Below are 20,947 nucleotides of genomic sequence, written 5' to 3'. Positions count from 1 at the left end.
TAGAGTTGCACTGCAACTTCATTATGTACGCTGTATTTCGTTGGAGTGATGTAGCATATCAATCTAGATTACTGGATTTTAATCTGAGTAAATGTTCTGAGTACTTCTTCCAACAGTGGTTGATATTAATCTTGTAACTTGCCTTTCATTACAGTTTGAATGAAACGATTTTTCTTACCTCGTGTGAGCTGCAATAGGCCTATAGCATCGGGCAGCAGCAGGTTGTTGAATCACTTCCTGCATTAACGTTTCCTTCTCCTGCTGCTACGGCTGCGCTGCCTATCATAGGATCATCAATAGCGATCATTAACATTGATCCATGCTGGGACTGCATGGATCGCTGTCTTGAAGTGTTTTAATGTCTTCAGAGAGATTCACTTACTGAGGTAAGAAAACCAAACGCTGAAGCTTGGACTCACAGTGGAAAATGAAAGTAAATCAGCCGTGGTGCTCAGAGGGAACATCTGGCGTTCGAAACTTTTCAGAGGATAAACGCGTTAAATATCCGAAAGGTGCTTAAAGTTGTTTGAGAGAAGCATAGCAGTAAGTAAAACGGCCTCCAGAGCATTAATTTGAGCTGAAATGTAAAGAAAGACGCAGCAGCGGGGATTCCCCAGTAGACTGAGCACAGACAACACAACGACCTCTGTCTCTTTTACTTTAAATACATTTAACGCACAATTAACGTTGTTTTTACGGTTTCATAGCAGTATAGTAGCGGCAAAGATAAAGTTCACGTGTACCTATCATTAGCATGTGCTGTGTATGACGCCCCACTGTGTGCTGTAACTGTGCGCACACACCTAGAAATGTACAGTCTTGTTCTTTTGATGATAACGGGATGATTGATCCGAAATACTTTACTTTTAGTTATGATTTCCTAATGCGTTGTAGAAGTTGGATTTGTTATTAAAGCTCTGCCTATAGTTTTGTTTTTCTTTTTCTTTTTTCTTTTTTTTTTACATGTATTACTATATATGCTACAGACTTTGGGGGAAAGCACGGTGGCACGGTGGTTAGCACTGTTGCCGCACAGCAAGAAGGTCCTGAGTTCAATTCCACCATCAGGCCGGGGTCTTTCTGTGTGGAGTTTGCATGTTCTCCCCGTGTTTGCGTGGGTTCCCTCCGGGTACTCCGGCTTCCTCCCACCGTCCAAAGACATGCAGTTTGTGGGGATAGGTTAATTGGAAAATCCAAATTGTCACTAGGTGTGAATGTGAGTAGGAATGGTTGTCTGTCCTTGTGTGTTAGCCCTGTGACAGACTGGCGACCTGTCCAGGGTGTACCCCGCCTCTCGCCCTACGACAGCTGGGATAGGCTCCAGCGCCCCCCGTGACCCTGAAAAGGAAAAGCGGTAGCGAATGGATGGATGGACTTTGGGGGAAAGCATGTTATGGTGTCAGAGATAGTAAGGGTAGATGAGTTTAAAAACCTGGGGGCAACCATTGAAAGCAATGCATTGTGGACAAGAGAGGTGAAGAAGTGGGTTGGGATTAGTGTCAGGTGTGATTTGTGACAGTGATACCAACGAAAGGAAAGATTTACAAAATGGTAGTGAGACCTGAGGTTGAGTGGTTTGGAAACAAAGTTAGAGAGACAAGGCTGGCATGTGCAGAAGAGGAATAGTGGATATATTAGAAATGGAGACAGTGGATTTTGAATATAGACCTGCCAGGCAGGACAAAAAGAGGAAGACCACAGAGAAGATTCATGGATGTATATGCAGAGGGTTGATGTGACAGAGGAGGATGCTAAGCATAGGGTGTGTTGGAGTCAGATGATCCACTGTGGCAACCCCCAACGTAGTGATGCCATTTTGCACTGCACAATTTTCTATATCATATTTCTATATTTCAATCACCTGTACTAGCTCTTTATTCTGGCCTCTTGCAAGCTCATGGCAACAGCAAATACAAATCAGGGAGGATCCCCGGAGGAGGCAAGCATTCCCTCTGAGACCTACTCGTTGAGGTCCGAAGAGTCGAGGCTGGGGTCTGAGGAATCCAGAAGGAGGTTGTCGGGCCCCACAGTCTCCTGGGATTCAGAGCTGGCTTCCATCAGGCACAGGTTAAAGTTTGTGTTGAAGCTGAAGGAGGAATTTGTTTGTCCAATCTGCAGAGAGGTGGTGCTCAATCCCCAGCAAAACTCCTGTGGTCACATCTACTGCTTCCACTGTCTCCAAGGACTATTGTAAGAGCTAGTACACCTTAAGATGCACACACACTGGCACAGTTCACATAAAACCACATTTATACTGACACAAGCCTTGTAAAAAATTTGATATAGTCTCCCAAAAAACACACGTGAAATTGAAAAGAACTAAAAGAAAAGCTGTTCAAGTTAAACATATTGGTCTTACAGTCCATCTATTAAAAAAGTTCAGTCAATTTAAGACATGAGCTGGTTGACATAGCACCCTTACTGACACAGTCTACCTTAAAACACACTTATTTTAACACATGTCCTCCTTAAAAAATGTATGGTTGGGTCATTGTGCTTGGTGTTGCAGGGAGAGTTCATCACCGTCCAACCCAGTTTGCCCAGTGGACAAAGCTGTGATCACAACAACTGAGGTGAGACAGAGGGCAGCTGTAATTTGTCAGGCAGACTTTTAGCTTCTGCAGAAGCTAGAGCTGTGCCATTTACGGTTTTCTTGGCAGGTCCAAGTGTGACATGCCAATACCAATTTTTACTGATTCAGAATTTCTTCATAAGAACTATAATTGACAGCATATAAAACAAACTTTTTTTTAATAGAAACATTTATTTTCATAGTAAAATTAATTATTAAGATTTTTTATTTAATCAGGATTGTAATAATATATAGGATTGTCTCTCACTGAAACAACTGAAAATAAAGTGTCCTGCTACTGGAAAGAAGTGGGCCTCAAATAATGAACTAAAAGTGAGTTGCTATACACCCACCTTTACCTGATATGTTTGACCTTTTTAAAAAAAAAAAACAAATAAAAGAAAAAAAAGAAGCAAATGTAAAAGATTCATATAGCAAAATAAATGGCCTATGGGTCAACAAACATGATTGATACCCTGATGTCATCTCCCTGGTCAAGAGTGGTTATGGTACAACAGTAATATTTACATTTTCACATAGAATAGAGGTGGGGTCAGACTGTCTCTTGCAAATTGAAACAGATCATTGCAATAAATAAATTAAATCCATTTGTCTTTTTTTTTTTAAATAAACACAATATCTTCTTCATACACATAGACTAACATCACAAGAGCCTGTGTTTTTTAAGCGATAACACTGAGGTTTCAACAATATTTGCTGTGTCTCTAATAGTTGTAGTGTACAGTAGAATGTTTCTCTTAAATTAGCTACCTGAGTGGCCAAAACCTATGTAATGAAAGTACAGAATCTAAACAGTAAAGCAGAGGACCAGCTGCAAACAATGACATATAAAAGTAAATGAGTTGCATAAAGTGATTTGAATACTCATGTAGAGTACAATAGCAAGATTTAAGAATCAGTCCATTTGCCATTATGTGAAACTAACTGTGAAGAAGTACATGTTTTACTTTGTCATAGCATACATTCATTATTATTCAATGAGTTTTTTGAGCTAGTTGATAAAGAAGTGTTTGTGGCTGAATAATGAAAATTTCACTGACCTTTGCTTCAGCACCACAGTCAGGTCAAGATTTAAGGTTAAATAATGTATAATTTGTGTGATTTCTCCTGTCTTCCTTCCCTCACCCCCAACTGGTTGCGGCAGATTGTTGTTCCTCTCTGAGCCTTCCCGCTGTCACCAAAGCATTTGGGGGTTTCCTGGGGGGGGGGGGGGGGGGGGGGGGGGGGTTCCTCTGTTTTCTCTGTTTTATTGTAGGGTCTTTACCTTACAATGCAGCTTGAGGCAACTGTTTTTTTTTAATTTGGTGCTATATAAATAAAATTGAATTGAAGTGACTGTGTGTGTTCAAGGTAGTGAAAATCCATGCTCTCAAATGTCTGTGAAGGTTCTCAGTCATCCAGGTCATCGTAGTCAAAGGAGCTTGCAAAGAAAAGCGTCTGGACTTCTTTAAGTTGCTTGAAGACGTTTCACCTCTCATCCGAGAAGCTTCTTCATTCTTCATTTGACCTTAGAACTGAAGAAGCTTCTCGGATGAGAGGTGAAACGTCTTCAAGCAACTTAAAGAAGTCCAGACGCTTTTCTTTGCAAGCTCCTTTGACCATGCTCTCAAATGTAACAGTATGGTTCTATGTTTTTTTGGACATCAGTGGAGCTCTTGGACACAGAAGGAAAAGATACACTGACAACACATGACGACACATGCAAACGGTGTTGTCAGTTTTAGTTTGAAAATTTCAGTGTTAGTTTGAAAATGCACTTTTGATTTGTTGAAGTTATAAGAAATATTTTTTCCATGCAGGTTTTCCAGGATAACTGCTGCAAACGTGAAATTTCCAGTTTAGAAGTGTACTGCACCAATGCCCCAGCATGCACGACTATTTTCACATTAAACAATCTGCAGGTAAACTCTATATATGCAAATTGTAGTCTAACAACTTAATAGATTAGATGTTCATGCTAAATATGCATATTGACTCTCTGGCCCACAAGGACACACCATGTTTTGCATAGCAGAAATAAGGTGAGCATGGTGTTTTTAGCTAAAATCTGTGTGCTAGTGTTGATAACAAGACTATTGAAGTTTTGGACATTGCCACTGCAATATCACTCTTTGGTTTTTCAAATAGCTGAAGTCATGTTTGGCTCAGATCTATACAACTGAGGTAATCTGTTCACTCCCTGCAGGAGCACCTGAAGTCATGTCAGTATGAGCAAGTGCAATGCACCAATACAGGCTGCATTGCAGTGTTACAGAGGAGGCACTTGCAAGAACACCTGACCAACATCTGTCCATACCGCAGGGAACCCTGCCCACACTGCAGGCAGCTGTTCCAGCTCAGCCTCATTCAGGTAAAGTCCACTGACACAGCACAGAAGAGGAACAACTGCACCTTTTCTTTTACCACTGAGAATGTTGATCCAAATCCTTCCAGCTGTTCTTGGTCCAGCTTTCTCAGGTCAGGATTGGTGCTAATTACTAAAGGATTTCATTTGCTGTCAGGGGTGGACTTTATCTCACCAACGAAAATACACAGCCAAAATCTAATTGAATGCTTCTCTTCCTGAAGTGTAACTAATTTACTCTTAAAATACAGTACAAGTATAAATTTATGATGTGACTTTGTGGTGACTCTGTGCTCCATAGGATCATGTGCAGAGCTTGTGTCCAGATGTGAAGGTAGACTGTCCTGAAGGCTGTTCCCAAAAGGTCCCCAGACACAAGGTGAGCTCATCTTCTGAATCACATCATAGCTCTGCAGGAACAGCCATCATCTAACTGTTGCTGTTTCAAACAAACAACCAGCTGTAGTACACAAATATTCTACCAGAGCTGGTTGGTTGTTTCAGTTTTTTCTCAGTTTTAGTACTAAATCAGACATCATAACAAAACCAGAAGGGTATCACTGAAGGATGGGGGTGAGGAAAGAGATCAACTTTAACCAAGAAGATATATGTCCGCATTATTCAAATAGCAACTCTTGTACGTCAGTGGCACAATCTGAAATAACTGGCAGTTATGTATATCCCATCCCCTGCATTCAGTATATACATCATTTATATACAAAACAGTGGACAGCTTAGCAAAAAAAAGCACTATAGTGCTACCAGAGTCTAAAATTGTGAAAATTATTAAAAGGACATTGTTGCTGTAGTTATATATAGTATAAGCTGATGTAACAGTTTCTGATTCACATATACAGACCCCAAGAATTGCTGACCAATCAGTTAAGTATTCCACAAAGTCATCTAGTAACCTGATTTTTTTTCTTTTCTTGCTTTCCAGCTGACCAGTCATAGACAGTTATGTCCTGAAGTTAACAATGACTGCTGTTTTAAGAAATTTGGCTGCTCTGTACAGGTTAGTTCAACTGATGAAATAGTGAAATTGGTTGCTTGGACGTTTAAGATCAAGTGACTTTTTTCCTGTTATGCTATGATTCACAGGGTAAAAGAAGGAATGCCAAGCTTCATGAAGACAAAGCTATCAATCACCACATGCTGCTGGTCCTGAGGAGCAATACCCACCTGGAGAAACAAGTATTTCCACTTTACATAATGATATTGATACTGTACAACAGTACACATATATAACAGCAGTCATTGGGTTAGAGGCATGACGGTGAGGTTCACATATAAGCTCATGTTGACAGTGGTCCAGGAGTTATTAAAGGAATTAAAATGTGTAGGCTCCTGCAGAATAGCACGTGAAATATGAAAAAATCTGCTCCGTTTCAGAAAAACTCATAATTCACAATAATAATCAAGATTTCTCCAATAACATATTTTTCTTTTCTTGTGAGAGTTTAGAATATTCTGATTTTATAAGTAACTTAGTATATTATTAAAAATAAACTCTTACTTGAAAAAGTTACATTAAGTATTCAAAGGATTATATCCAAGATTTTCTCACCAGCATAGCTCATTTAGTATAAGATGACAAGATAAATGTCTAAGAGATAAATGTGACAACAAGCTGTGTGTTTACCTTTGACTGTTCTCTCCCTGTCTCAGATGGAAGTTTTCCAAGAGGATTCGCTGGAAATGGAGCAGGAGGTCCAGACAGACACTTTGCTACTTACTGGACTGCAGAAGCAATTCAGACCACTTTTGCAGCTGAGCAGCAATCATGAGCATGCGGTCTCCATGGCTCAGGTTAAAACACGGCTACAATCTGACTTGTCAACTCTCCATATACTGTCTTTACTTTTATCATATTTGTAGTCAGGATGATGCTGATGAATTTTATTTCAGTTTTACTTTTATTTTTTCGTAATGGCTATATTTAAACTTTGAGGAGCTTCTTTGACTTTCTGTCTTACAGTGCATCTGGAAACTATGCACAGCAGTTCACCTGTTCCACATTTTGTCATATTACAGCTATATTCCAAATAATAATAATAATAATAATAATAATAATAATAATGGATACTTTATTGATCCCCATGGGGAAATTACTTGTTTTTCTCTGCATTTGACCCATTCACTCAGTGAAGCAGTGGGCAGCCCACTAAGCAGGCGCCCGGGGATAGGATTGAATTGATATTTTACCTTAAAATTCTAAACACAATGCTGCCTAATGACAAAGTAAAAAAAGGTTGCTTGAAATTATTGCAAATTTATTAAAAGGGAAAATAAGAAATATAACACCTACATGAGTATTCAAAACCATAACATTTAAAATTGAGTTCAGGTACATCCTATTTTCATTGATCATGTTTCTACAACTGGCTTGATCTGTGGTCAATTCAGCTGATTGGACATGATTTGGAAATACACTGTCTATATAACATCCCATAGAGTTTTTTGGCCTTTAATTGGCTTTTTTGATAGGGAGAGTGAAAAATCAACAGGAAAGCAAAGGGTGAGAGAGAGGGGAAGACATGCTGCAAAGGGCTGTGACTCAGACTCAATGCCCAATGCCATCCCTACAGTGAAGCATGGTGTTGGCTGTATCATGCTATAGAGATTTTTTTCAACAGCAGGAATTGGGAAACTATTCATCATTTAGGGAAAGATGAATGCAGCAATGTACAGAGGTGGTTCTGTAAATATCCTTGAGTGGTACAGCCAGAGACCAGACTTCGAACCTGATTGACAGATCAGGTTGAAACTGACTGCAGATCTCTAGAGAGATCTGTGCGCTGACACTCCCCATCCCTCCTCCCCACATGATAGAGCTTGAGATTTTCTGCAAAGAAGAAACTGCAGAAAAAAAGACTTGTTGCATCATACTCGAAAAGATTTGAGGCTGTAATTGCTTCAAAAAGTACTGCAACAAAGTATTGAGCAAATGTTGCATATACCTATGTACAACTGTTTTTTACTTTTACTAAATTTCAAAAGTTTCAAGCAAACTTTTTTCACTTTGTCATTAATGGTATTGTGTGTAGAATTTCAGGCTGAAAATGAATTTTATCCATTTTTAATGACGCTGTAACTAGGGATGGGTATCGTTTAGGTTTTATCCAACACCGGTGCCAAACCGGTACTTTTGAAACGGTGCCGGTGCTTAAACGGTGCTCGAACCGGTGCTCGAACCGGTGCTTAAAGAATGGAGAACACAAAATTGGTCCAAAAACCTCTCATGTTTAGCTGTTTTTTTTGTAAAAAGATAACAATGTTAGCCTTTTCTGCAGCTATGGGGCATATATGGTATCACTCTTGGCTGGAAGCAGTGCTTAAACAATGGAAAAAACACAAACTTTGTCCAAAAACCTCTCATGTTTAGCTGTTTTCCACTTTTTCTTTGGTCATTTTACCCTTTTTGGCCAGGGTGAAAGGAGTATCTGCCATTAAACAAGAAGCCGCATGTAACTACAACGCTGTTTGCTAGTTCACCTTACATGCATTAATGTAATAACGTGGTTAGCCTACTCAACGTAAATTACACACGAACAACATTAAGCTACTCACGCAGAGAAGAACGGCTGCTGCTGCCATCATCATCATTTCTGCTACACTGGCAGGGCTAGGGGCCAGGACTCTCCTCTTCAGGCTTTTGGGGGATGTTGCTCCGAGTCCGATAACAGGCAAACCACCCGTAGTAGGTACGGCGCATTTCTCGGCTTTTAAAACAACGCTATGCGTCGCCACTTTGACCGCTTCACCTTGGGCATTTTTAATCTGTAGATCTGCTCTAAAAGAACGTATGTGAAATGAAAAATGATTGGCTAGAATCTGAAGCATATGACATCTCAGGAAAAAAAAGCACCGATATAAAACACCAAATGTGCGCTGCTTTTTGTTCTGGTTACTACCGTTTATGTCAGAACCGGTACCCATCCCTAGCTGTAACATGACAATATAGGGAAGTGAAGCACTGTAAATACTTTCCAGATTCACTTTAAAACAGCGGACACTGGAAGTTAAACCCAAAGAGGTTAAACCCAAAACAGGCCCCTTAAAGTTCAACTATACTGCAAAACCCCAAAAGTTACCAGAACCTAATTTTTTTTTAAGTTGAAGCTTATAAGAACTTCAAGAGTTTGAATACATTTGACACGTACCTTTTGACTGCAATAAAATTAGCACATTTAAAAAAAAAAATGTTTATTAAGATTTTTGATATAAAGAAAAAAAACAGACAACACAACAGCAAGGGCAAAAAAACAAGGCAAAAAATTACACTGCATCAACAAAGATACTACTTCAACACTGGCAAGCTACAAAAATAAAACACTAGGGTGGTAGACTGAATTATTGATCAGAAGACTTTGTTTTAATACATGATCTAAAAATGGCTGCCACACATTAAAAAACATACTAAGTTTGTCCTCTAATGTATACCTAATTCTCTCCATATGCAGTAGAGCAATCAGTTCTGCCAGCCACGAGGTACAATGTCAGACTTCCAGAGAGCCAAGATAATTTTCTTAGCAATTACCATTCCTAACAGAATTGTAGTTTGTGCAGCAGAGCTGAGGTGTAAAAGGGAAGAGGAGGATCCAAACAATGCAGTTATTGGGTGGCTCTAATGTGCAGTTGTACATATCAGAAAAACATTTAACCAATAGTTATGCAATTTGGGACAAGTCCAGAATAAATGGGTAAGAGAGCCTTCTCCAAGTTTATAACGATCGCATATTGGACTAATGGAAGGAAAAATCCTATGCAAATTAGTTTTTGAATAATGACGTCTGTGAAGCACTTTGAATTGAATTAATGGATGCCTTGCATTTATAGAACAAGAATGGATCCTACACAGACTCCTCTCCCAAACCTCATCTCCAAATAGCAAACCAAACTCTTCCTCCCATGCTGTCTTCAAAAAGTCAGATTTAAAAGTCAAATACTCTGAAAAACCATTCACAAAACCAGAGACCAACTTTTTAGAAGCCGGGGAGCTCAGAAGGAGCTTAAAAATTGGCTCCTCCTCCGGAAGAAATGGAAAGTTGAGGATACTCTGACGAACATAGCTTCTTATCTGTAAATAATGGAAAAAATGTGATGTAGGGAGAGAGAACTTGTTCTCCAACTGGGTAAATGATGCAAATTGCCTATCAATATATAAATCTTTAAGAGTAAATATACATTTCTGTGTCCAGACCTCAAAAGAGGCATCTAAACATGAGGGTGGAAATGCATGATTACGATATATTGGAGTATGGATCGAAGTGTCTGGTAGTGCACAACCTTTTTTGATCTGACTAAAGATTTTAACGCAGTTTAAAACTATAAAATTATTGACCTTGGTTCGCGGATTAGAAGACGAAAGAAGAAGAGCATCACTCTCTACAACCACCCGGGGGCGGGGTATTAGCAAACATGACCTTTTTGTACTCTTCCTGCCAGTAAGCAAGAGTTCTAGCATTCACAGCCCAATAATAAGACTGAAAACGTGGCAGACCAAAACCCCCTTAAGTTTGGATTTACATAGATGAACTTTTGATATCCTGTGAGTTTTAAAGCCCCAAACAAATGGTAATACTACTGAGTCGGCAAAAATATATAAAAATAGATATAAGAATTTAGGAGGAGAAACCATTTTGATTATGTTAATGAAACCTACCATGGAAATAGGGAGAGCCCTCCATTTCCTTTTTCAATTTTTCAACTTGTGCAGAATAATTCAGCTTAAAGATCAATTTATGATCCTTAGGCAAAGTAACACCCAAGTATTTCAATCTATCTGTAATTTTAAAAGGCAAAGTTTTCAAAAACTCAACTTCCAGGTTTGCAGTCAAAGCCACAAACTCACTCTTCTGCCAGTTAATTGTATAACCCGAGATTTCACCAAATGACCTCACCAGATCCAATAGTACAGGAACAGATCACTCAGGATTTGATGAGAACAAAACAACATCATCCGCATATAAAGAAATGTAGTGCTTGATATTCCCCAATCGGACAGGGTCAATGGAGGGCTCATTCCTAATGTCTACTGCAAGAGGTTCAATAGCAACTGAGAAGAGCAAAGGCCTCAAAGGGCAGCCTTGTCGTGTCCTGCGGTGTAAAGAAAAAGGCGCTGATCTATCTTGGTTAGTGAGAATGGAAGAAGTGGGATGTCTATATAGCATATTAACCCATGATATAAACTGTTCGCCTAAACCGAACTTCTCCAGTACCTAGGGATGGGTATCGATAAGATTTTCACGATTCCGATTCCATTTTCGATTCTGTTTAACGATTCGATTCTTTATCGATTCTCTTATCGATTCTCTTTAAAAAAGGAGAACACTAAGGTCGATTAGCTTAGAACATAGGTGTCAAACTCTGGCCCCCTAATCACATTTGGCCCGCGAAGCCATACCAAATTACTATCAGAGCTGGCCTACTGGTGTTATACAGCTAATATATATATATTGTTTAGTACTAAGCTTTGCTTGTTCCATATTCAGTTTTTCAGCAAAACGTGTTTGAGTCCATAAGAAAAGATTCATTCTTATATCTGGAGCAATAAATATATTTCAATAAATATTAACGTTAGCCCGCAACTTTGTTCCAGTTTTGAATTTTGGCCCACTGTGTGTTTGAGTTTGACACCCCTGGCTTAGAACTTTGTTTTATATCTTCTCTTTGAACAAGATAGAAATTTAGGAGTAACATGGCCTTACAAACCCAGCAGTGAGATCTTAAGAGATCCAGCCTACGGCTCTTCAATGGGGTGTCACAGGGTCCCCAGGAAAAAAAATTGTAAATGTAAAATAATAAAATAAATATTCTTCAGTAGCAATAACAAAGTATAACATAAATTGTTCTGTGGCAATTACACAAGAATATCCAGTAATGTCCCTGCCTACAATTAAACACATTCACTTACCGAAAATCGGGGCATCTGCTGTGGCAAATGGGTGCAAGCCTTTTACCACAAACTTAGTCACTGCTTGGTGTCATTCATCTATCCTGGCCTGAAAGGAGACGCTACCGGTAGACTGCAGCGAGAACTGCCAGCATCTGAGCCAGACTCTGTCTCTCTCATCACGGTCACCTAAATGCACAGTAATGGCAGGTTTTGTAATAAGGCAGATCGCGCTAACATAATATGCACTGTTAGTTGATTATTTACCTGCCGCATTAACGGGAGAGGACGTGCAAACGTTACCGCTGCTGCTGGGTTGAGCTTCACGAGTCCGGAGCGGAATTAAAAACACGACATTCATTTAAGGTCATCGCGTGTTTTGTGAGCAAATGCTTTTGCATATTCGTAGTGTTTCCTCCCTTAAATGAAATATCTACTTTGCAAGTATTGCAAGTTGCCCTGTTGTCATCCGTTCTCGTAAAGTATAACCAAACTTTTGAGCGTTTGAGCCGCTTACGCGCCGTGTTTCCTGCCAGGTAAATGACGCTCCGCAACGTGATGACGTCATTCGGGGCAACTGGAATCGATAAGGGAATTGTTTGCAAAAATGGCAAACGATTCCAAGGAATTGAAACAGTGGGAACCGGTTCTCAACAAGAACCGGTTTTCGATACCCATCCCCACCAGTACCCCAAGCATATAGGCCCACTCGACCTGGTCAAACGCCTTTTCAGCATCTAAGCTCAGTACTGCGATCTTGCAAGTCCCCCAATGCCTATGATACATAATGTTCATCAATCTCCGAACGTTAAAAAAGGAAAACCTCTGGGGCACAAACCCAGTTTGATCTGGATGTAAATTAGCACATTTAATATATAAATTAAAAAATATTCAGTTCCTGCTACTTAAAGTTATAACTTAAAAGGAATAGCACAATAGAGTCACTTTTCCAATTTAGAAAAACTCAATTTTCAAGCAGTCTTTTGAATTAAACAAAAGTCAAATACCTGGACATTTTCTTGGTTTCCGGCAATAACACAATGTGATGTTATTATTCAAGAAATTATTTAAGAAAATAAAATCATTTCCTCAGAAAAAAACAGAGAAAAACACAGTTCTGGGGGTCATGTGGGAAGCAGCAGCGGTGGCAAAACAGGTTCGGAGGCCGACTGCGTGGGAAACAGCGGTGGTACAGGCAAAACTAAGGCTGCCATGATGGCAAAGAAAGTGCTGGTGTGGAAAGTGGCTGGTGTCAGTGCGACTTGGCAGCCATTGGCAGACGGCTGGTGTGCAGGGCCAGATGAGGCAGGACCAGACGGCGCACTGACCTCTGGTGGAGATGGAGATGGGGGAGACTGTGCGTAGAAGCTGCAGGTGGTTGAGCTGATGATTCAGTAGTCAGCAGCATGGAAGCTATGGGTGATGGAGCTGCAGGCGGTGGTGTGGCACCTGCAGATGGTTGTGCTGGTGATTGTGCTGGAGGTGACATGGCAGCCACTGGCAGTTGAGCAGGTGATGGCTGGGCGGACTATCCTAAGGCCCCGGCGGAGACGGATGGTGGCTTGGAAGCCGCAATCAGCTGGAGCAGCTCTCCTGAGCCTCCAGTGGAAACAGACATCAAACCAGCAGGTGTGGAAACCTCTGGGTGAGGCGAAGCTAGCTGGAGCTGCGCAGGGCACAAAGCCAGCTCAGGATGCTTCTCGGCCTGCAGAAATGTTAAGTCTTTTGCAGGCTGGATGAGCTCGCTTGAGCCCTCAGCTGACAGAGGAGGAGGCTGGGGCTGTTTGTGCCCAAGCTCTTAGCCGATGATGAAGGTGTCTGGGTCGGCTCACCCTAGCTCTCATCTGAGAAGGCTGGCAGAGCTCCCAGGTGGAAACAGCTGCAGGAGGTTGAGATGGCTCAGCCTCTTGGGAGAGTTTCAATCTCTGAAACAGCCACACACAGTTTGAGGATACATAAATCATTGTTAATGATGGAACAATGGACAGAGGAAAATACAGGGCTTAAATACACAAGGGAGTGTATTTAGTAATGAGGGACTCAGATACAGGAGGAGAGCAGGGAATAATCAAACATAATGAGACAAAGGGGAAGCTAAACTCAACATACTGAACACAGGACAAGGACTATCAAAATAAAATAGGAAGCATGAAACGGACACAGACTGACAGACTGAGACTCGGGAACAAAGGAAACATGAAACACAGAGACAAAAGTAACTAGATATGGAACACAGGGAAGACATAGTGACAGAGTGCTAAGACTCAGAACTAAGCATACAACACACGTAGACAAAATAAAGAGAACAAGAATACAGAACTAAACCTTCAACAGATACATGACACCAGGAACACAGGGGAGGCACAGAAACAAAACAGAAACTAGGAACTATAAATATAAATATAATACAAGCAGAAAACAATAATTCAAATAATATAACTTAAAAAAATTTCACAGACCCAGTACTATGACAACCAGCTTCCAGACCCCTGTACTCGGAATGATTACAGCGGTGTTCAGTCCTTGGGATAACTATAGTAGTGTAGGTGTAATGCATAGATCACTCCAAATATTATCAAGAAGTTCATCAGCATTTTTTGGAGGCCTCCAGTCTCTTTGATGGCAGACTTTCACAGTTTGGACATGTGCAGAGGTGGGCTGGTAGATATATTTGGCAAAGAATGTTAGATATTAATGAAAAATGAAAACAAAGTGGACCATTGCTAGAATTCAAAATCTCACTTTTGGTTTGAGGTTCATGCTAAATAATCTCTTTCCATTGTGGATTTTTTTTAAATTCAGCCATAACTTTTGCTGACTTGCTGACCTGTTTTGGAAGCCCACTACTTGAATAGTCATTGGTTGAATAAGACAACTGTTACGTTTGGTGTAGATGTAGGTTTTCCCAACAGTCACCTCAAGGTGCTTAAAATTGTAAGGGAAAGCTTACAATATTAAGCACCTTGAGGTGACTGTTGTGATTTAGCACTATATAACTAAAATTGAATTGAGTAGAACAATTCAAATTAGTAGAACATGTTAAGCATACTCTGTTTTAACTCTCAGTTCACCTACATTGGAAATAATAATAATAATAATAATAATAATAATAATAATAATTAGTCTTTCAGAAGAAAGAGAAGTAGAATTTTGGATGGCTACTATCTTCTTTTTTTTTTATTCATGTTTTGGATGGACAGAAACATATACACATATACAACGGGAGTAATAATATTGTCAGTTCTCCGTCTTAACAGCAACAAACAAATAAGAGCTAACAATAGCTAAAGAAAACCAAAAGAAAAAAGAGAAAAAAAAGAAGAAAAAAAAACAGAAGAAACAAAATAAGAAACTGCCTACTGGGAAACACCAGCAAAAACAAGAACAAAAGGGGCAGAACACCCAGGTGCCTAGAAACTAAACTCGACCTTGACCAATTTCTTTCCTCTACTGGCTGTCAAAGAAAAAGAACAACAACAACAATGACAACGACATAAGGAAAACAAAATAAGAAAAAAAAAACAACGTATCACATTATCTAAGAGACATTGTCGATGTACAACAAAAAGGGACCCCAAACCTGATCAAAAATATCTTCTCTCCCCTTAACTCTGTACGTAACCTGTTCATATAATGCCATCTTGGACATTTGTTCAGACCATTCCCTGAAACAACAGGGGCTGGATGATTTCCAGTGCCTTATCCTGCAGCCTGTTATGAAAGCCAAACGCACCCATAGTCTCTGTCTTCTAGTGAGAATACTGCTGTCAGGTAACAGACCCAGGGCACACAAAGCTGGAGACTTAGAAAGGTGAAGATTAAAAAGATCATTCACAAGGTTAATGATCCCATCCCACAAATAATCATTTTTCCGGCATCCATACAACATGAACTAGGGTCCCGGCTTCCTCCTGACATTTCCAGCAGGTGTCAGTGTAAGCAAGCTTCAACCTGACTAGCTTACTGGGAGTCCAGTAATTTCTGTGAAGCAACTTGTATTGGATAAGCTGAGATTGTGCTTCACGTGAGCAAACATACCATGATGAAGCCAGCTTCTTCCAACTATCCCCTGAAATCTGAATTTCCAGATCCTTCTCCCAGCACTGCCTCAGCCCCTCCAAATTGGGAGAGTGCGCCTCTCTGAAGATCCCATAGAATTTGGATGCTCTGATTCTATTGATACCAGGAGCTGCAAACACCTCCTGAATACTAGATGGAGGGTCTGAGTTATTGTTCAAAATGGCTTTAATACAGTGTCTAACTTGAAAAAACCTCCAAATTTCCCTTGGATCCAGATTACATTCTTGTCTGATTTCCACAACTGATTTCATGCCAGTTTGCCCAAATAAATCCCCCACCTGGTTGATACCTGCCCTAAACCAAGCCTCCCACCTGAACGGTTTCTTACCAATTAATATTTTCTTATTATACCAGATAGAGGCTCTAGAGGTAAGATAGGGGCTAGTGTTGATAAATTGATGAGCTCTAAACCAGGTCTCTTGTATGAAAGCCAATACTGGATCTTTAAACGGTACTGGTCTTCCCCTCTGAGTGAGGAAGGCCTCTAAAGATGAGGGAGTCACAAGACTTGAGGACAGAGGACAGGGCGGTGAGGACAGAGCTAATGAGTTGAATCTGTTTTTCAACAGACTCAACATTGCCATAAATGCTCACCCTCCTACTGACTTACTTGTAGTCAGTGTGCAATCCACAGCCACAGCACTCTCTCTCCCTCCCCCTCCACATGGCACCATAGCTTCGGGTAAAAGTCCTGACACCCCTCCCCCACCTATCATTTTCACTCATGACCAGGTTCAAAGACAAATGAGAAGATTCCACTCAGGTAAGTTTGCTGGACACATAACTTATTTATTTGAACAGTTTCAGTCAGGTTTCAGAGCTCATCACAGCACAGAAACAGCTTTAATGAACAGCTTTCTTGTCCTGCTAGACCTCAGTGCAGCATTCGATACTGTTGACCATAATATTTCATTAGACCATGCTGTAGGTGTTAAAGGCACTGCACTACAGTGGTTTAAAACATATCTATGTACTAGACTCCAAGTTCATGTAAAAGAAGAGGCCTCTTCACACGTTTCACAGGGTTCTGTGCTAGGACCAATTCTGTTTACGTTATGCATTCTTCCCTTTGGCAGTATCATTAAAAGGCATAACATTAATTTTTACTGCAATGCTGATAATACCCAATTTTATCTACCCATGATGCCAGATAACAATGTTTTTTTCTGAAATTTTTTTTCTTTTTTGTTGATTATATTCTGTCTTTCTTAATTTTAACTACCATAAAATTTAGAGAATGTTTTATTTACATTTGATGTAAATAAACACACAAATTACCCCACTGTACCCATGTCTGTCTGTGTATTATCAGAGAACTCTTAGAAGGCAAGAGGATACCCTATCTTCTGTCCAGCTGGACCTCCAGCAGGTGTCTCGGGGGCTTCGTCCTCATCTGGAGGAGCTAGCACAGCTCAGGAAGTCTCTGGATGTTGCGATGCAGGAAGTGTCTGAAGTTGAGGCCCTTAGAGAACATCTAGGTAACTGAACCTCAGACCTCTTTACCACAGTAAATGTAACAGCGTCTTCCCTGTATTAATAAATTGTTACTTGGTCAGATATGAAATATGCTGTCTTCATTTAGCAACAGAGACTGTAGCTAGACAATGTCAAGTAGTCTGGTGCGATCCTCCAGTAATATCTTTCACCATCCACCACTTGTCTCAACAAGGTTAAGAGAAGGTTCCAGTTCTCCACTTTCTTTACTTTCATGTTTTCAAGAACATGAAAAACGTTCTTAATCGTAAATTGAAACAATGAGTAATTTCTGCATTGATGCAATATAAAATGAAGAAAAATATCAGTTGTGCTGTGCTTCTGATTTTGAAATTTAAAATACCAGATTAGGACCCTTTATGGACTTTTATGGATGTCGTTTAGTCTGAGCTCATTTACTATAAACTTTCTGGATAAAGTCATTAACACATAAAAGAAATGAGGTAAGATACTAAGGCTGCAACCAACAGTTATCTTCATAATCACAATCTGGAATCTGAAAAGGTTAATCCAGCCTTGGTGGTTATTACTCTGTTTTTCTGAACTAAATGAACAGTAAAATAATTCAACAATGATTGGGCGTGTCTAGACAGTAAAGAATATTTCAGGATTTCGCTAAATGATCTTATTATGTTCTTCAACCAGGAACCTTGGAGGAGAACTTAAAGCGTCACTCAGGCCTCCTACATCTTCATGCTGCTCAACTTAATCTCAATAAAAAGCACCTGCAGGAGCTTGAAGCGACATCTTATGATGGGAAGTTGATCTGGAAAATTGAAGACTTTGGGAAGAGGAGTGGGGCAGAGGCCAATGGTCAGCTGTCATGCCTGACAAGTGTGCCATTCTACACTGGACGCTGTGGATACAAGATGGCCATTAAAGCCTATCTGAATGGGGATGGGGAGGGAAGAGGTACTCACCTGTCACTTTATGTAGTCCTCATGCCTGGAGACTTTGACACTCTTCTGCCATGGCCTTTCAGACAGACTGTGTCTCTCTCTGTTCTGGACCAAAGTGGTGCCTCTAACCATCGGAGTCTCAGCTTCAGACCTGACCCTACCACCAAATGCTTCCAACAACCCACTCCTGAATCCCAGACCAATGTTGCTGTTGGATTTCCTTGCTTTATTTCCCACAATATGCTGCAAACTCCCCAAAATGCTCTGTACGTTAAAGACAACACGCTATTTGTGAAAGCTAAGGTGGATATGACAGGTTTTGAGCAGCTGTAAAATTTCTTCATTATCTGATGATAAGCTTAAATGACAATATTAACAAAGATATACCATAGGGATGGGGTCATGTGGCCCAGCCTTAAGATGGCAGCATAGCGGGATTGCTACTAAGACAGCGTACAAACTGTATGCTGTTAGTGTGGTTTGGAATATACAGCATTGAAATGTCTAAAGCTTCATCTGTCAAACGGTGTGAAATCTTTCCCGAAGACGCAAGACAGGCACTAAGACAACCGCACCAAATCCAGCACACAACACAGATGAAGTATTGGATGAGTTCAAATCAAATCTGAGACATATTGAACCAGGCGGCTCATATCGAGGAGGCTGAGGCTTGCATTGTTGAGGTAGAAAGCACACTTGAAAAAAACAGAAACATCACTGAACTATCAAAAGAATCCTACTTCTTGAAGCCAAAACAGATGACTTAGAAAACCGAGTAAAATGAAAGAACTTGTGCATCTTTGGCATAAGAGAGGAAGCAGAGGGGAAACAACCACTCTTCGACTTTATTAACAACATGCTACCTAAATGCTGGGGCTAGCGCCTGACAAGTCATTCACACTGGAACGAATACATCGCACGCTAGCCCCCGGGAAACAGAACAGAGCGGTGCTCATTGGTTTCTTAAAATTCCAAGAAAAAGAACTGGTATATTGGGAAGCAAGAAAACAACAAATTACACAAGATCATATTTGCATAGGATCTGTCTGCGGAAATGGTTAGGATCCTATGGGGATTTTTACCAGGTTGTCAAGCTGCTTATTGATAATAATGCCTTCCATGGATTCCAGCACAACCCCTATAGGCCCAGGATCCTGTACGATGGAAAGATCCACCTTTTCTCAACACCTCAAGAAGCTGAAAAATTCTATAAGAATCTGCCAAAGGACACATGAGAAGATGCCCATGATCAGTAAGTCGTAAAGGACAAGTTACTTAAACAACAGGTTAACCTTTAAGACATTTAATGAGACAGCTCCTGCTCCTACATAACTGATTAGCAACAGAGTCATTGACAAGAGACAGATAAAATCTTGAGTTTGAATTAATACAACATAACTGGACATTTTAAAGCGCATATTCGTTCTAAGTTTAATCTGAATTGTTTTAGGATCTATACTAACAGCTGAGCCTTAATTAAGTCATTATTTTTTGCTATCGAGGGTAAACTTTATTTTATTATGGAACAAATTAGTACCTTTATATGATTAGTAGACACTGTCTGATTTATGGGGCTTTAGTGAGGTTGCGTTGACTAGTTACTCCTCAGTGATGTGGATTAACACCCTCCAAATATTTTGCTCAAGGGAAGGGGGAGGCATTTCTGATAAGTAAATGCAAATGTTCAATCAGAGATTGTTTACAAGTTCTGTATCTGGTGTGTGTGAGTATGTGAATGTATGTGCAAACCTGCATCTCCTTTTTCCTTACTTTGTCTATCTTAAGTACACAATCTGATACTATTTTATGAAGAGGACAACTAAAGAAAACATTTTGAACGTTAACATTCCGTTAACATCCTCTTATAGGGGAATCAGTCTTATGGGTTGTAGTGATGGGTCGGTTGCGAACGAAATGGCTCTTGGAGCCGGTTCTTTGACGTGAACGACGAGAGCCGGCTCCTTATCGCGAGCCGTGGGGTTTTTTTTCTTTCTCTCACCCTCTCTCTCTCTGGCACTTTTTTTTCCGCTTCACTCCGCATGCGAGCTTTACGCTGGGCAGAGGGGGGAGGGGCGGTAGTTACATTCAGTAATAATAATGGATTTGGATTTATATAGCGCTTTTCAAGGCACCCAAAGCGCTTTACAATGCCACTATTCATTCACTCTCACATTCATACACTGGTGAAGGCAAGCTACGGTTGTAGCCACAGCTGCCCTGGGGCAGACTGACAGAAGCGAGGCTGCCATATCGCGCCATCGGCCCCTCTGGCCAACACCAGTAGGCGGTAGGGTAAAGTGTCTTGCCCAAGGACACAACGACCAGGACAGAGAGCCCGGGGATCGAACCGGCAACCTTCCGGTTACAGATACGCTTCCCAACCCCCTGAGCCATGGTCACCCCAGTAGCACAGGAACAGAGCGGGAGGGAGAGACAGAGAAAAAGCCAGGGACAACAACCTCACATTCATTCATTCATTTCATTTATTTGTTCATTTTCAGGCACAACAAATACCTATATTGAACATAAAATGCACAAAACAAAAAAAAAAACATTAGAAAGGTATAGTAATCATCCACAACTATTTTCAGTTGCAGATGATAAAGGATTCAGAAAGTTAGTCATGCAAGCCCATATGACAG

The 20,947-nt window shown here is 40.4% G+C and overlaps 2 protein-coding genes across 2 annotated transcripts in view; both read left to right on the top strand.

The window, feature by feature from the left end:
• The first annotated feature begins 253 nt into the window (after window positions 1-253).
• Window positions 254-18,649, top strand: traf5 (Tnf receptor-associated factor 5). Its single transcript, XM_085458217.1, has 11 exons — window positions 254-386; window positions 1,895-2,190; window positions 2,510-2,573; window positions 4,393-4,494; window positions 4,779-4,943; window positions 5,239-5,316; window positions 5,878-5,952; window positions 6,039-6,131; window positions 6,606-6,746; window positions 17,225-17,390; window positions 18,052-18,649. The coding sequence occupies exons 2-11, from the start codon at window positions 1,898-1,900 to the stop codon at window positions 18,636-18,638; spliced, it is 1,764 nt and encodes a 587-aa protein (XP_085314343.1). The 5' UTR covers window positions 254-386; window positions 1,895-1,897; the 3' UTR covers window positions 18,639-18,649.
• A 716-nt stretch (window positions 18,650-19,365) lies between these two features.
• LOC146706915 (creatine kinase B-type) overlaps window positions 19,366-20,947 on the top strand; it is a 44,901-nt gene continuing 43,319 nt past the window's right edge. The window contains exon 1 of the mRNA XM_085458216.1: window positions 19,366-19,557. Coding sequence (XP_085314342.1) covers window positions 19,374-19,557 — 184 coding nt within the window. The 5' untranslated portion in view covers window positions 19,366-19,373. The remainder of the gene's footprint in view (window positions 19,558-20,947) is intronic.

Source organism: Copadichromis virginalis, linkage group LG6 (assembly GCF_057382275.1).
Source record: "Copadichromis virginalis isolate Kocher_CV1m ecotype Utaka linkage group LG6, C_Virginalis_male_GT1.1, whole genome shotgun sequence".
Taxonomy (NCBI): Eukaryota; Metazoa; Chordata; class Actinopteri; order Cichliformes; family Cichlidae; genus Copadichromis; species Copadichromis virginalis.
This window is presented reverse-complemented; position numbering and strand designations above follow the sequence as displayed.

What these genes read in the sequence shown, in the direction of transcription:
- traf5 (XM_085458217.1), top strand. Translation starts at nt 1,898, where the DNA reads ATGGCAACAGCAAATACAAATCAGGGAGGATCCCCGGAGGAGGCAAGC. An exon ending in ATGCGGTCTCCATGGCTCAG is followed by an intron (nt 6,747 to 17,224) that starts GTTAAAACACGG and finishes GTGTATTATCAG; the next exon opens with AGAACTCTTAGAAGGCAAGA. An exon ending in GGCCCTTAGAGAACATCTAG is followed by an intron (nt 17,391 to 18,051) that starts GTAACTGAACCT and finishes TTCTTCAACCAG; the next exon opens with GAACCTTGGAGGAGAACTTA.